Raw genomic sequence first — 16,935 nt, forward strand, 5'->3', positions numbered from 1 at the left:
AATAATAGTTGGATTCTACCCTCCTCTCTTCCTCATACAATCATAAATATTATCGTTTATATTAATTATGTAGGATTCTAGCAATGCTTTGTGTTGGAAAAATTTCAATTGCCCCCCATTCAAATCATTTTTATAAGATTTCTATGAGGATCAGACTCCAATTTTATGGCATAAACTCACATGACATAATAACTATACCTTATAATTTGCTGAAGGCCTTAAAATTGATGATAATTTAATCATGTGTACTATTCATGTTCAATCTATTTACATTTTTTACAACACTTACGATGAAACCTCTTATCATCATTTCTTTGAGTGTAATTATTCTTTTAATACCATATACATTTTATTGCCTTAGCGTTTTGATTTTATGTTAAGGCCACCTATGCTTCAACTATTATGCTTCATAGATGATATGCCTCAAGCAAAATCTACTACTAAGTACTTATAGTGCCTATATATTTGTTGTTTTTTATATTATACTTTGTGTGAGAGAAATTTTAAGCATTTCAGTGATTCCACTCATAGCTCCTATGCTAATATGCTAAATAAAAGAAATTTTAGTAAACTAAACATTTCATCTCTTAACTCTTAATTTTTTTTTGGGCTCCACTTTTAGCTTGTTTGTTTCGTCTATATTTTGATCTTCATGCAATATTTTTATATTTTCCTTAGAGAGTTCTTGATGCATGCTACTTAATGTTTCATTTTTTCTACTATTTGGGCATTATCTGGGTTATGATATTCATATATTTATATTAATCGTAGTTATGCTTAAGGAGCTGATTTGTGCCTCGGTCGTGATTGCTTTTTTTATTATTGTGACAATCCTGTTATTGGCCCACTGAATCTCTCTACCCTACGCATCTCTTTATTTATCCAATATTATCCTTTAAAAATTATTTTTGCAAGAAATGATTATATCCCTTTATTTCTATTTCATATGAAAATATACTTTTTTTTAAAAGTCAATATGGAATATGATTCTTCTTCTCTTTGGATGGAATACTGACAATAATGGATGCTTTAGATTCATTCTTGATGATATTTTTAATTTTTGAGTGATTTTTGCTCATTTTGAGTCTTAGTTTTTGAAAGCTATGATTTTTTTTTCTTCTATGAGCTTATTAATTTTTGGGTTTGTAGCTTAATATTTTAATATTTATTTATGAAATGAGTTATAATTTTGATATATTATCTCATATATAATTATTTTTTTTATAAATAATAAAATTAAGCCTGCTCTGAATAAAAAAAGTAATGAAATAAAATGCTTGTTGCTGCCCGCCAAAGTCAAGTCCACGTGCCAATATTTCTACTCTTTCTGGTCCTAGTATTCCATAGCACTATCGGTTGACATTTTTCCGGCGATCTCAACAAGAAACAGGAAGAAAACAAGAGAGCGACGAGAGAGAGCGAAAGAGAGAGATTCTTTCCTCATTACTGCTTGTTTTCCCTATCCTTGATTACCTCGCAGTCTTAGTGGCTAGCCCTCCACCCCTGATTCAGTCCCTTTGCTGCTATTGGGGGAGAAAAATCTTCGATTTATTTGCCCACTTCAAATTCCTCAGATTGTTACTGATTAGAAGGTTGGAGGATTAATGGAGACAATACTTGAAGGAAGTAACTAGACAGGAGAAATACTACATGGGACGAGCGCTGTGTCTCTTCATCTTCGCATCCGTGGCCTTCTTCCTCTTCATCTTAATACCCCGTTGTTTCAACTACCATGCCGTGTTTATCGACCGAGTTTCCCTCGTCGCCGGAGCACGTCGTGGCGGACTTGGGAGTTTGCCGGTGCAGGAGCGGTTTGAGACTGGAGGAAGAGGCCGGGATGAATGTGATTTCTTTGATGGAGAGTGGATTTGGGACGAAAGCTACCCGCTTTATCAGTCAAAAGACTGTCCTTTTTTGGACGAGGGTTTCCGATGCACAGAGAACGGGAGGCCCGACAGGTTCTATGCTAAGTGGCGATGGAAGCCTAAACGATGTAATCTTCCAAGGTTCGACTTTTTCTTTTTCCAGAGGTTGTATTTTTTCCTTCGTCCTGAACTCTACTGTTGTTTTCTGAACTCCATTAACTTTGTTATTGTTGCTTTCTGATGGCTAAAGAGTGAGGAGGCGAATGAGCTTGTTTGGACTTTAGCACATTATTACTGTTAAAGGGCAAACTTTGGTTGAAAGCTTGAATAAGGTGAAAGGGTGAGATTTGAATGTAAAGGGTATCATTCTATTTTGGTTTAATTTATGTGTACTGCTATACCAAGCTAAAAATGCAGATATTTGTCATTTTTGGCATATTTTTTGAAGTAGATGTAGGGTCTATTTGGGTTGTCTATAAAAATAGTTGCAAATTGTCATATGAAAATTAAATTTATGACAAAGTGATATGGATATTATAAAAAAAATATTTATTTAGACCATAATCCTTTTATAAGTATCATACTTGAGGAGGTCTGATTGTAAAAATTATTTCTCAGCACAACAACATCATCAAGCCTTTGTCTCATTACATGCGGTCGGATACATGAATCCTTTTTCTCCATTGTGTTCTGTCAAAAGTCAAATTATTGTTTAAATCTAATATTTTCTAATCAACTTTTTTTAAGTCTATCTCTACCTTTCTTAACATAAGTCAAATCTAATACCTCTATTTTCCTAACCGGGTCATCGAAAGGCTGTCGTTTTATGTGATCAAACCATTTCAAGCGAGTCTCTCTAATCTTTTCTTCCAATGGACACTATAAAACATTACAGGTCTCACCACCATCTCATAGAATTTTCCCTTAAGTTTGAGGGGGACTTTTCTATCACACAACAAGCTCGATGCATTCCTCCACTTCAACTATCCAACTTGAATTCTGCTGATAATATTCCTATCTATTTCACCATCACTCTGAACAATATATCCAAGGTAATCTAAAATGTGTCAGTGTAACAAGAAAATTATAGTCAAATAGAAATATGATAGTAATTTGGAGAGTAAAATTATTAAAAAAATAATACCAAACAAATCATAATCTTCCATCGCACAGCTCCAGCTTTTCTCTTGATTTTCTCCAGAACTTTAAACCATTCTGAAACAACAAAATTTAGGATACAAATGGTCTCCTTTGCTGAGAGATTGACTGTGAAATACGAAACAATAAGATGTAGCTATACTGTGCTCAACATCATGGTAAATGTAGCTACATTAAGGATTCCTTTCAGTGGCACGTACAATTCCTTGTGTTACCCTACTGATTCCTTGAAGCAAGTCTGATAAAACCATTTTACTCTTCTTTTTTTCTTCAAGTTTTGATGCAAAGAAGATGCTTGAGAGGCTAAGGAATAGGAGGGTAGTTTTTGCAGGGGATTCCATTGGAAGAAACCAATGGGAGTCCCTCTTCTGCATGTTTTCTTCGGTGATAGCTAACAAGAGCTCAATCTATGAAGTTAATGGAAGTCCAATTACTAAGCATAAAGGCTTCTTGGTGTTCAAGTTCAAAGACTACAACTGCACTTTGGAGTACTACAGATCACCTTTCTTGGTTCGCCTTGGGAGCCCTCCTCGACGTCTGTCAAAACAGATAAAGAGCACAATCAAACTGGATGTTATGGACCAATTCTCCTCCAAATGGAGTGATGCAGATGTGCTGGTTTTGAATGCTGGACACTGGTGGAATCATGACAAGACTCTTAGAGGGTAATTGTGTGGATTTTTCTTACTTTGTTTTTGTGGTTAAACCCTGCATATTGAAAAACATCAAGGAAATTCATATTTTCCTTCCAGGGGGATTTTTTTCCAAGAAGGTTCTGAGGTCAAGATGGATATGAGTGTAGAAACTGCATATCGGAGATCAGTGAAGTCATTGTATAAATGGATTCAGAAAGAAGTTAATACGAGCAAGACTCATGTCTTCTTCCGCACATATTCTCCTGCGCACTTCAGGTTCTTAATCAATTGATTTCTATTTCCATATCTGATTGAGAATGCTCTCACTATCATCTCACTTTTGTAGAAATGGTGACTGGAAGAATGGAGGAACATGCCATCAAGAAATACTCCCTGAATCTAACCATGATCAGGTGTCGTCGAACTCATGGCTTCCTTTCCTTGAACCGTTCACAAGCTTAAGCTCGGATAATTCTTCTGGTGCCTCACTTAAAGCTTTTGAGCTGTTAAACATTACTTACATGACAGCTTTAAGGAAGGATGGTCATCAATCACTGTATCACGTCAGCCCTGCAAGACTCAAAACTGCTAGTAAAGAGGACTGCAGCCACTGGTGTTTGCCTGGAGTTCCAGATGCATGGAATGAAATTTTGTATGCAATGCTTCTCAGAAGAGAGGAGAGTCTTCGATCCATCCATCGAAGTCCATTGCCTTCGTCATAGACACAGTGAACTCTTCGTTGCAAGGCCTGATAATTCAGGTTCGGCTATTTATGAGGATAGTTGCTGCAGTCATCATCGAATGTGTTTCAGCGATAAGGAAGCTAGTTGCCATTTGTCTATTTTACTTCATGACAGGGATAATGTTTTTTGTGGGTGACGAGATTTGTACATAGAAAATGGTGGTCATTGATTGAGAAAGAAGAAACTATACAGATCGTCAAACAAATTTCTCCAAGTTGCGAGAATATGAGAACTTTTTAACTTTTTCAACACGCCGGTTTTGGCACAAGTTCCTTTCACTATTAGAAAACAGTGATTTTGTGGCAGAGTTAATTCGATCTGAAGAAAGATTATTACCTTATTTTATTCAAGCATTTCCAGAGAAATTGTTGCATGGACCAATACGAAATAATGTTACATCAAATTTAGCAAATACAACAACCTAAATAGCAATCAGAAAACCTGGAAAGTGTTGGAAGTTACAAGCGGACTCTACCCCAAAAACTATTCAAACTGCACATCTCTTCCTTGCTGGAGGCTGGGATTGAAATAGCACTACAAACTGGGAAGCTTTATTCTTCTCCCGAAACAATTATGTTTACAGCTTACACAAGCCTCCTTCCTTTGTGCTCCTCACACCTCTTCCTTCCAGAAACCGGCAGCCTAGTACAGGCATGGCCATTACCATTGATCACTCCGCATATGTTGTTCAATTGTTTAGAGTTAAATACTTTATCAGCAGACGGCATGGCTGCATGTACTCTCATCCCTTTATGCTGTTCACATCTCTTCCTCCCTAATACTGGCTTTCTCTTACACACAGAACCATCACAATAGACCACTCCACAAACACCAGTCTCTTCTTTGTCATAGTGAAACTTTTCTTGGGCCAACGGTGACTGGTGTTGCAGAAATGGAGAACAAATTTCACCTAAAAGAGGTAAAGTGACTCGTTGGTTCAAGTCGCATCCCTTTGTTCCATTTTCTAGAAGAATTTCATTGGAAGAAGTCATTCTCCCTGAAGCTGAACCACTGCCAGTGATTTTCTTTCCTTTGTGCTCAGCACATCTTTTCCTCCCTGGTATTGGCTGATTTGTGCAAATAGAGCCCCGACCAATGGCTACTCCACAGATAATTTGACCATTTAGAGAGTTGACATCTTGTGGAAGGAATTGGAGCTGGGAAGAGGAAAACTTGACGATTCGAGGAAGTAAATAGCCTTTGAGACCACGCAGTGGTGCTAACTCTTCATAGAGTGGCAACTTTTCATCAATGTTGATGCCTACCCTCTTACTGAACGCTTCCTGTTTCCACTGCATTAGTCTTCTCATAGGACTTTGAACTGGACTCGCTGAATCATGGATTAACCTTGCAACTAAATCAGCATGCCGGCACAAACCATTTCCTTTTCTGTTCCATGCATAATCAAAGACACGGAGAATCTCAATCTCCGTCTTCTCAGCTTCCCTCTTGCTTTTTATCTGTCAAAATAAGATAGCATCCCTAATAAGTCAAAACTCACGGGGCAGCTACATTCACCCAACCAAAATAAGATCTGCCAATGATGAATTTTTTAAAAGTGGTTTTCCATCGGAGGGATTATAAACAAAGGAAGAGCAAATTCTTGGAGTAACAGTGTCAGAACTGTAAAACTGTAAAACTGAAATCTGAAGTTCAAAGTTTTTAGTTATTTCATTGCCATATTCCACAACTCAAAACTGATAATAAGTCACATATTAGGTGCTTAGAATAGACTTACTGGAGCCCATCTAAACATGATGGAGTAGCCTTTTGAGAAGATGTCTTTGAATAGTCCAATTCCTTCTTGGGTAGTAGAGCTTTCATAATTTTTGCAGCTAGTGATAAGATTGCCATGGTCCAAATGAGATCCTGAACGGCCATATTCTTGGAGTCTTGTTCTAACATTATCAGCTTGCCCAAGGTACCCAACTATAACATTCTCCCAATCATGTTTCCGCAGTCTGTGGCCTTCATTGGTCGGAATGGAAGCTACACCGAGTTCATAAAGACCAGGACATGACGAGGCTGTTGGAAGATTATGAATCCTATATCTTTCAACTCCTTCCTTACCAGAAGCATGGCCTTCCCAATCATTTGGTCCAATGAGAATCTGCTAACAAATCACCTTAGCTAATATTATAGCCGTTGCGGAAAAGAGCAGTGAAACAAAATCCAAATTTGCATATATGAATGCATCATAAGCTGCTATTTATGCAATACGAAGGATTATGTTATTTTGGAACTTAGGAATAAATTGAAATCTTTAATTGATAATGTGAAACCAAATATGTTTAGCATGAAATATTTGTGAGCCGTTCATCTCTTTGAAGCACAGGCAGTAAACGTACAAGAACTAAGTAAACTTACAAATCATACATTTATGTATGTTCTTACATCATATTATTGCTACCAGTTATCTAAGATATGAATTAAAAAGTTATGGTTGCGATGTATGACCGATCGAAAGCGTCAGGTTCCATTATTTTAGCTAGAGCTTACAGCGAAGCAACACCTAACGTCAATCAAGTAGTTAGAAACCCCATTAGTCAATTAATTGCTAAGCCTTCCATTCCATAGCCATTCCTCTTCCACAGCCCTAATATTGGTTGCCATTGATTGGACTTCTAGGAGCTGTTTGGCTAGAAATAGGATTTAGTAGATAGATCCTATAAATCCATATTTCGTAAATTTTGAGAGGATTTAAACTTGAAAATTATTTCGCATGAAAATTTTTAAATCTTGTTAAATCGTAATAAACTATTTGGCTACTTTTTGCAGGATTTAAGAGTTGTGAGAGGAGAAATTCTTGAATCCTTTAAATTCTTTACATGGTAAGACAACAAATCCTGAATTTAACCAACGAGATCTATCCAAAAAGTAAGATTTGAAGTAATAAACAATCTGTTTGTGGGAATTTAAGTTAAATCGCAGCTAAAATATGATACCAAACAACTCCGATTCAGTTGACCTAGATGAAAGTAATTCCTTCTTGATATCATTTTTAAGATAGAATTACAAGAGTAAAAAGGATCTTCGAGAAATAACACTAAATTTTAAAGTAAATAGCAACCCCAAATGTCCTCCCAACTATGAAAAGAAGAAAGGGTGAGAAATAGCCGGGATGAATAGGAGACGAAAAGAATATCAAACCTCCCATTTGGAGAAAAGTAAATCGTGCTTTGTGTGCTTGCAATCCTCCCGCTTCAATCTACACTGCATCTTATGAGCTTCGTAGCTGCTCACAGTATCGGTCGCCCTCGAGGGTTCGCCGTTTCCAAGTCTCTCTCTCTCTCTCTCTCATGTTAGTAATAACTCTCTAACTTATATTCACAAATACTGTTTATGAAGCTCATGTTGGTATGTTAATTGAAAATTTTGATTATCTTGAATTTAAGTCTTATGTATATAACATGTCTCTGAATTTAACATATAAATTAGGCTTGTCAAAATCAGGTTGTGGATTGGATTTGGGTTAAAACTAACATTGACCTGTCACTGGAAAACACGACCCGACACATTAGGTTTTCGGGTTGACCCGTCCCGACACGAAACGCCTTACGTTCGCAACTAGCTCCCTCCTTCCAATCGGCGTCGTCGTTACTTTCGATCCAACTAAAGAACATCGAGCTGTCGTGACTTCCAAACGTCAAACTAAAATGTGGGAGAATCATCGAAGGAGGTGAAGAAGTTGTCGAACAGTCATGGGTTAGTGAGCGGGGACTACAAGAGAAGAGGAAAAGCAAACCCTAGCCCGCAGTCGTTTGCAGTGTCTTATCCCAAGAGATGGTTGGGTTGGACTTGCAGACTCACGCGGGTGGGACGGGTTAGTCGGTTAGGGCTTGCAAGCGGAACCTCCGAACTAAAATGTGGGAGAAGAGGAAAAGTGAACTGATGTACGCCTGTGCAGGTTAATTCGAGTCAAGTTCGGGTTAGTAGGTTGACCTGGGCACGAACTGTTTTTTCAAACGAGTTGAATCCTAGAATTCAAACTGTTTGTGAAATAGGTTGACCATAACATAGAGTTTTTAAATCATATTTTTGGGTCATGTCAAATATTTACACTCCTAAACCTAATGTCAAAAAAAAAAAAAAAACTTTTTGAAAAAGGGTGCTCCTCAAACATACTATTCCCAGCACATTCTACTATTTGATTTGTATGTGGTGGAACTTCACATATATATAATTTAGATTTGAATGCATTTATCGTTTGTAATTATAGGTTATAAAGCAAACGATGCACATTCAATTCTATTGTTATTGCACTATAATGTATCAGTCATAATATGTTTGAATTATAACTAGTGTTATTGGACCATTTGTACACATTTTTTAGTATTTACCTACAACATAATATATCATTTAATTGAGGACTTCTATTTTAATTAATATAAAAATTCATTTCAAATACTTTTCTTCACCTAATTATTAAAGATTTAATGTATTTTAAATAATATAATAATCAAATTTATACATTTTAAAAAGTATACCCTTAATTAATAAGTTTCTTTTTTTTTTTTTTTGCATCGGGCAGGTTGAGCGACTCACACGGAAGCACTAAACGGAAGCACTAATGTCTTCAACCGCCGTAGTTCTCCTTTCAACGAAACTTTTTTTAAATTAAATAATTTACAGTACAATTTTAATTTTTATTCTATGCTTTAACTCGCTCGCACCTGTATTTTGCTTGAAGGAACCAATTACAGCCGATGAGCAAACAGTAAAAAAAATAAAATAGTACAGACAGAATAAGAGTTCTTCAGGTTTCAAACGAGATGCGCATATTGTTGAAGTGGCACTCAGCAATCTCTCAGTAACAGTAAGCGCACATAAAGATCTCTTGATCTAGTAATATTTTTTATTAAAACAAAACTCATTGAGATGTCATTTATTTCCAGATGAATAGGAATAACTCCATTGAAAGAACTTCTTTGACATGTGAAATTCCTATAACTTAGCTCTTTGAATTTCCAGCTTGGCTATTGTTCCCAGATGAACTTCATCAGGGCCATCAGCAATCCTTAGGGTTCTTGCAGTAGCCCACAAATGAGAAAGAACAGTATCAGAGGACAATCCAGCAGCTCCATGAACTTGCATGGCCATGTCAAGTACTCTGAGAGCCATGTTTGGAGCTGCAACCTGCACCAGTAGTAGTTTTTACATAATTTCCAAGTCTGTCATAATAGAAAACAAAAAATTCATAATGTTACCTTGGCCATGGCAAGTATTCCCCTAGCTTTCTTGTTCCCATATCTATCAAGTTGATCAGCAGCTTCAAGAACCAGGAGTCTTGTCTGTTCTAGTTCTATCCTGCACTGCACCATATTGAAGAAAGCAAATTACAATTGTTAGCAATAAAAGAAAAAAAAAGTGTACATCCAATGCCATCTAGGTCAAGTTCATCAAGTTATGCTGCAATCATGAAATTAAGTTCAGTAAGTAATTAGACGTTCGAACCAATTCACTATTTAAGTCACCAAAAGGAACATCCTATTAAAGTCGTTAAGATCAACTCGCCACTAAACTAAGGTTTTGTTTGGGACGGCTTTTATATTGCTTTCTAAAACGGAGTTTTAGTACAAAATTAAAAAAAAAAAATTTATTAAAACTCCGTTTTAGAAAGCATTATAAAAGCCGTCCCAAACGAAGCCTAAGTCGCCATAATAGAAGAATATAGTAGCCTATAAAAGTTGGCAACTAAAGCATCAAATCATCTAAAGCTAATCGCCCATTTAGAATAAGCTAGCCAAGAGAGCTCACTATTAAACTCGCCAAGAGAACTCGGTATGGCATTCTCCAGTTACTCAAAATATCAAACTCAACTTGTGAACTCATCAAGAATTATCTAAGTACAAAGACAAACTCATCAAGAATTATCTAAGTACAAAGACAAATATCAAGTAGAAAGAATTCGATATATTTTATGTCATTTTACTAGTGTTGATCAAATTAAACTATAAATTAACAGTCAGAGAATAAGCCTGAGGCATTTTGATTGTGATTTATATCACATTTTAACTTTATTCTCTTATAGAGAACTAGTGAAATTCTCAGAATTTCTCTCTTCCTATATTAGGCTAGTTTTATGTTTGCTAATAAAGCATTGGTGCTTCCCAAAAATATATTTGGATCTAACACAGATCAAAAGATGCATTCTATATGACGATGAGAACATAATTGAAATAAATTAATGAAAACAAGAAAATATAAAAAAAAAAGAAACACATCAACCTTATTTTGCTGAGCCTTGCAAAAATTTTAAACTACCTTGGCAAGATCGGACAAAAATGAACCATGTTCAGCAATTCTTTTTCCAAATGCTCTCCTTTTAAGAGCTCTTTCCACCATCAGCTGCATGCCTCGTTCTGCAGCGCCTATTAGTCTCATGCAGTGATGTAACCTACCAGGACCAAGCCTACCCTGCAAAATGAAAATATCAATGTAAGAAGAAGAAAAAGGCTCTGTTTGATGCAGCTCAACAAAATGTCAGAAAGAAGATGATTTTCTGTACCTGAGCTATCTCGAATCCTCTACCTTCTCCTAACAGGATATTCTCAACTGGCACCTCTACATTCTCAAAAGATACTTCTGCATGCCCATGAGGAGCATCATCAAAACCAAATACCATCAATGGTCTCTCTACACGAACTCCAGGGGTGTCGATGTCTACTAAAATCATTGATTGCTGCTCATGCTTGGCAGCAGTGAAGTCTGTTTTCCCCTGAAGATGGTTTGCATAAAATTTTTAGTCAAAACTAGATCAATGCAAGGGATATGCACATGAATATTTGCTGTGACAGAAGCTTTACTAACCATCACTATCAAAAGTTTGCATCTCGGGTCCATTGCTCCACTTGTCCACCACTTCCTTCCATTTATGATGTATGAATCTCCACGTCTGAAATAAAAATAAGAAACTGAAAAAGGTAAATACATGAGGATGCTCATGTTGTTATGCCAATTTATGATGGAACAAGATCCCACTTCATGAACAAAGAAAACACCAATAATGGCAGAGCTTCTAACAAAATTACTGAGTGAATCTATAATTCAGTCAACACCATCAAACTAATCCCAAATACTTGTAATGGAGACTTCTACGTCAATTATCAGCCCTGAATCTATGTTTATGCTAAAATTTTCAGTTAAATTTAATGTCAAATTGAAGTCATTGTCCCGATTTAATATTTTGTTATATGTTAGGATTATTGATCACTTGTGATGATAGACATGCTAATCATGTTTTCATTGTTATTAGGATTAGATTGTCTAATAACAGTATTCATATCTGCATAAATAGTAGGCCCTAGGATATAATTGAAGATGGTCGATTATGAATATGACATTTCATTGACATAATCTCTAGAGATGAAATCCTCCCACTTTTTTCTAGTCATGAGATTATATTTTTCTAATTTTTTACCCTTGCCTCGCTTACTTGAGGCATTCATTTATCTCTTCTCAATCTCTTCGTTCTGTTTGACTCACCAAATTTTCCTCTACATTTTACTCTTTGCTTCTCAACAAATAAAGCCCATCAAAGGCTTCATTTTTTGGTGTCATGCTCTAGATCGATTGATATCAAAGTTCCTCCTATTCTCCAAGGCTTCATGTTCTTTCTTTCTCTCTTTTTACGATCACCCCTTCCCCCTTTAAGCAATTCATTTATCTCATCACTCATTTCTCCTTACCTCCCTAGTTATTCCTCAACTCATGAAATTAAAGGATCAAAAGTCCACCAAGTCTTCACTCTCATTAATTATATTAAAGTCAAAGTTCACGAATTAATGTGTATTTTGATTTTGATGCCTTAATAGAAGATGGCCTAACTCTCTTTCCATCAAATCTTTTGATCTCACGCCATGCCCTTGTTACAAACTCTTGAAATTTTTCCCACAACCTTATCCTTCACAAATCATATGTATATCATGAATTGTGGGTGCCAAAAATTCATGCCCTAGTATCTTGCTAGAAGAGTTTTAGGATATATTTCTGATCAAATTTTTATAAGACATATTAGATATAAGATAAGATATTATGCAGAGATTTCACTCTTATTTCATTAGGACTTTATGATCTAGTTTACAATTTTTTATAGGCTTAAACCCCTATGGTTAATTACTCCTCCCAGTGACGAGAGAGAACTTCCAATTAAAGCTAGTCATTGGAGAGGCGTTAAATACCTAACGTATAATAGCAACAAATTTGGTATTGGGATTAAAAATTTACAATTATATATTTAAAGCAGATGATTGAAGGAATGATGATGAACCCAATCAAGATCATATAGTTTCATCATCCCAAGTTGTCGTGATCCCTACTCTACTTGTTAAAAGAGATAGTTGACCCAATCTGACTAAAAGATCTGACGGACTCACCCGTTACCCGCGAGGAGAAAGTCTGGTTCCGCCGATCACCGAGCGAAGGACCTGCAAGAAAATGAAGGAAGAACAGGCAATAGAACAGTAATTTTGGGTAGAAGTATATTTCTTGTATTCCCTGTAGTGAGCTGTAAAAATACTTATATAGCAGCCACTACTTCTGCCAATAACGAACTTAGGGAAAAGAAGGGAAATAAAGCAGTAACTAGGTAGTGGGTGTGTGTGTAACATTATTGTGTGCCAAGAGTAAAACAGCCAGTGTGGCTGAGAGCCTGTAGCGGTTTATGGTCCCATCAGTTCTCCCCTTCTTCAGAGGAACTCGTCTCCGGCGAGGTTAATATAGTATTGGCGTCATCAGGGGGATGATAGGAATGGATATCGGACACGTTGAAGGTAGATGAAGTGTGTATTTCAGCTGGCAGGTCAATGACATAGGCATTGTCATTGATTTTTCTAAGAACAGGGAACGGTCCAATTTTGCGGGGGCTGAGTTTAGTGTAAGTTCCCATTGGAAGCACCATGCCACCATGTAATTCATTATTCAAAAGATTTTTAGCCATTGAGGATTATACAAGTTTTAATCATGATCATAATTTAATGGTATCATTCCACAAATAAACTATTCGATTAGAGGGCCTCAATCGTAACTATTCGTCAATGATACCATATGACAACAAAACCATTTATTAGAGGGCACGTGTTACGTCTTTACCAGTGATAAATCGTTTGAGAATGAATCAAAATGATAAACTCGACTAGACATCTGCTCTCTATGAGCTGAGATTACTTTCAAATTTATCACCTTCGAAAAACTGTTGTTGTTACTCATAGACCTCCAACCACCCACTGTTGACGAATATTTTCGCACCGACCCGACCCCGATCGAGCCCGACTAGGCTCGATCGCGCTCGATCAACTCAGTCGATCGACGTCGAGACAAATTCGACTCAAATTTCCCACTCAACCACTCACGGAACAAAACCACCCTAGCCCACACGCCCTCTCTGATTTGAACTCAGAGACACGCAGAAGGAACCTGCTCTACTCCTATTTGAACTCCCTTCTCCGCACTCCTTGTCCATCCCATGTTCGTTCTGATCCCAATCCACCAACTCCCGCCATATGATTGACCCGACCAATCCAACAATTCAACATGTAGCATTTTGCCCGATCCTTCATTAACACACATGAGCAAACCTCCCAAACTCCCTCTTCCATCCCAATTTCTCTCCCTTATGCATCAATCCGCACAACCAAACCCACCAACCGGCCCATCGAAATCCACACGCTCCAACTTCCAACCCTACCCCAATTGACTCAATCAGTCGACCCGTCCACCCACACTCACCAGCCCACTCCGATCCGACTCAGTTGCCAAGCAGCTTCCAACTCGACTACCCAATCATGATCCGCAAGCGACCTAGTCTCCGACTCCTTCTAGTGAGTGTGTTGTGTGATGCGTGCATGGCAAGCTTGTGTGTGTGTGTGTGTCTGTATAGGTATCGCAACAGGGATCGTCAAAGATTCTTGTTGGGACCAATCAATGTCCCGAAGTCCTAGGTCATTGAATCCTATCCAGCTGGGCAGATTTGAAAGGGCAAGTGCTTTCCCAACTTCCCTTTGCAAGGAGGGAACACCGAGAGACTGTCAAATTTTCAAAAAATTATATGTAGCGCTTTCAATAAATAAATAATAAACTATCTTAACATGAAGACCTATACAGGGACTAGGGGTATAAACGAGATGAGTCGAGTCGAGCCGAGCTCGATTCACCCCTGACTTGAGCTTACTTGATTAATTAATCGAGCTCAAACTCGAGCTCGAGCATTATTCAACGAGTTTGAGTCGGCTAATTTAATATGAATGAGGGAAAATAATTATGATTTAAGCAATTATTATAATAAAATGATAGAAAAATAGAGATATTATAAGAAAAATAATAAATAAACACTTAATATAAGAAATTGACATATAATTTTCGAATATTTTCAATAATTTTGTACTTAAAATTTTGAATTTTAATATATTTTAAGTATATTTTATATTAATATTTTTAAACGAGCTATCTCATAAGCTACCGAGTCGAGTCGGGACTAGCTCAAGCTTGGTTCGTTAGCTCATCGAGCTTGGCTCACAAGATAATTATAGAGTCGAGCTTGAGCCGTCTCACACTTGACTCACACCCATAACCAAAACTAATCAGTATCCCAAAGCTCTCAACCATTAAATCATATTTGGTCAGGCGAATTGAAAGGTCAAGTGCCCTCCCTCCCTCACTCCCTTTGCGAGGGAACTTTAGGAGGCGCTACCAAATTTTCAAGGAAAAGGAAAAAAGTGCATTTTTTTAATTAACAAGTACCTCTATTTGAAGATCTAAAGACCTATTGTTGACCTCTGTAAAAGAAACCAAAGGAGAAAGAAAGGGAAATCGGTGGATTCACGAATATTGCCAGAAATCCCATAAAAGGACTGTAGTTCGGCGCCATTAACGTCTCCTCGCGGGATTCCCGTATGAAGCTCTCGATCGCTGCCCCGTTCTCATTGTTAAATACCGAACGAAGGAAGCCTTCGGGACAGCACTCCACAAACACGAAAGCTCTCCGACTTCGCTCCACACACGACCTCTTCCTCCTCAAGCCCGTCGCTGCCTCTTCCTCCTCCAAGCCCTGTGCCGGTCCTTGCACAAGCCGAGAGAGAGAGAGAGAGAGAGAGAGAGAACCTACCTCCACCGAGCCTCCAAGCTCTGTCGTCCCGATCCCCTCACGGCTGCTGGGTTTCGCTCCTTCGACGACACTTCCCTTCCTGTGTGGATCGGAAGTTCCGACATTTTGATCTAAAGCAAGAACAGGAGCTCGCTAGCTGGGCAGGTAACTTTCTCCCTTAGACGCGCTCCTTCAGCCGAATCCAGCAAACAGAGAGATGGAGGGGAGGGATTCTTATTAGTATTACTAATTAAAACTAACTTTTGTTAATTACAGCTAATTAATTTTAAGAGTGATTAATTATAATTAATTAAAATTGATTTATAAAAAAATGCTTCTCTCTTGCCTCGATCCACACGCTGTCGGCCGCCAAGGTATGACCTTTCTAAACCCTAAAATTCCAAGAACCTGTTTCAACGCATTCGTCGAGACAAAACGACCACCTATACACGCTTTTATTAGCGTGGTGGAAGGACGTGCGTCCCGACGCTTGCGACGAAGCGGGTAATCACCTAATCCCTTCTTCGAAGTTCGTATCGTCACGGATTTCCTCGCCTATACACGCTTTTCTTAGCGTGGTGGGATGGGAACCCGGTGCGATGCGTAAGACGAAGCGGGGATACCCATAAGTACTCTCTTGCGGGGAAATAACTGTTCTTTTCTTGCAAAATATTTTCAAAAAAAAAATATTTTCTTGCAAAATATTTTCAAAATACCCATACACGCTTTTCTTAGCATGGTGGGGGATCAAAGATTACACGGCCGCGGTGTCCTCGAAAGAGGGCACCTACCATACACGCTTTTCTTAGCGTGGTGGGAAAGGCCCAGTTTCCCGTAGTTTGCCCCTAAACGGGGGAGACACCGGGAGGCTGCCGAAATTTTGGGTAAACGCAATGCTACACTTGGACCTCATTTGAACTCAAAAGAACAATGGTGGACTTGGACTTCTGGACTTTAATGCAATAAAGCTCAAATCTAAAACAAATCCAAGCTTAATTAAAATCATGAGGACTTGAATGAAAACTTGGATTCAAGCTTAAATAAAAGATACAAGTTGACAACTTGGAATTGTACTCAGAACTTAAACCAATTTGACAGCACTTGAACTTGAACTTCAAATGAAATTGAATTGGACTCAAGCAAGAACTTGAACGAATCTGCAAAGACTTCAGAAGACAATGAACTTTGACATTGAACTAAAATTTGTGGATATAGAACTTGAGCTCGGACTTGAACAAACTGCAAAGGACACAAACTTGATTTAAGCATCAAATGAACTTAAACTTGCATTTGATTTAAAAATCAAGTGATAAGAACAAAGAAACAAATGAACCAAGTGTTATGGGCATAAGCTCAAGATGGACTCATGCTTGAACTTTACAAGCTTTGGACTTGAAATAAACATGAATTGAACTCAATTTGGACTTGGGGCCTTGAGTTAGTCAAATTCAAGA

At 37.7% G+C, this 16,935-nt stretch overlaps 3 protein-coding genes across 4 annotated transcripts in view; 1 reads left to right on the top strand and 2 right to left on the bottom strand.

Annotated features, from left to right (window-relative positions):
• Positions 1-1,402: 1,402 nt before the first annotated feature.
• On the top strand, positions 1,403-4,988 carry LOC110103980 (protein trichome birefringence-like 10). Of its 2 annotated transcripts, none has more exons than XM_028700800.1 (4): positions 1,403-2,030; positions 3,299-3,688; positions 3,776-3,934; positions 4,005-4,988. In XM_028700800.1, the coding sequence occupies exons 1-4, from the start codon at positions 1,651-1,653 to the stop codon at positions 4,378-4,380; spliced, it is 1,305 nt and encodes a 434-aa protein (XP_028556633.1). In that variant the 5' UTR covers positions 1,403-1,650; the 3' UTR covers positions 4,381-4,988. The 2 variants fall into 2 exon arrangements, with proteins under 2 accessions (XP_028556633.1, XP_020688551.1); XM_020832892.2 differs by having other exon boundaries at positions 1,403-2,006.
• LOC110103979 (protein EFFECTOR OF TRANSCRIPTION 2-like) lies at positions 4,721-7,716 on the bottom strand. Its single transcript, XM_020832891.2, has 3 exons — positions 7,552-7,716; positions 6,140-6,511; positions 4,721-5,861 (listed from the first exon to the last, which is right to left on the bottom strand). Exons 1-3 carry the CDS (start codon positions 7,618-7,620, stop codon positions 4,986-4,988), a joined length of 1,317 nt encoding a protein of 438 aa, XP_020688550.1. The 5' UTR covers positions 7,621-7,716; the 3' UTR covers positions 4,721-4,985.
• Positions 7,717-9,098: 1,382 nt separating this feature from the next.
• LOC110103978 (probable acyl-CoA dehydrogenase IBR3) overlaps positions 9,099-16,935 on the bottom strand; it is a 37,047-nt gene continuing 29,210 nt past the window's right edge. The window contains exons 12-16 of the mRNA XM_020832890.2: positions 11,212-11,296; positions 10,910-11,119; positions 10,666-10,818; positions 9,609-9,713; positions 9,099-9,537 (exon numbers count right to left, since the gene is read on the bottom strand). Coding sequence (XP_020688549.1) covers positions 9,346-9,537; positions 9,609-9,713; positions 10,666-10,818; positions 10,910-11,119; positions 11,212-11,296 — 745 coding nt within the window. The 3' untranslated portion in view covers positions 9,099-9,345. The remainder of the gene's footprint in view (positions 9,538-9,608; positions 9,714-10,665; positions 10,819-10,909; positions 11,120-11,211; positions 11,297-16,935) is intronic.

Source organism: Dendrobium catenatum, unplaced genomic scaffold (assembly GCF_001605985.2).
Source record: "Dendrobium catenatum unplaced genomic scaffold, ASM160598v2 fragScaff_scaffold_142, whole genome shotgun sequence".
Lineage (NCBI taxonomy): Eukaryota > Viridiplantae > Streptophyta > Magnoliopsida > Asparagales > Orchidaceae > Dendrobium > Dendrobium catenatum.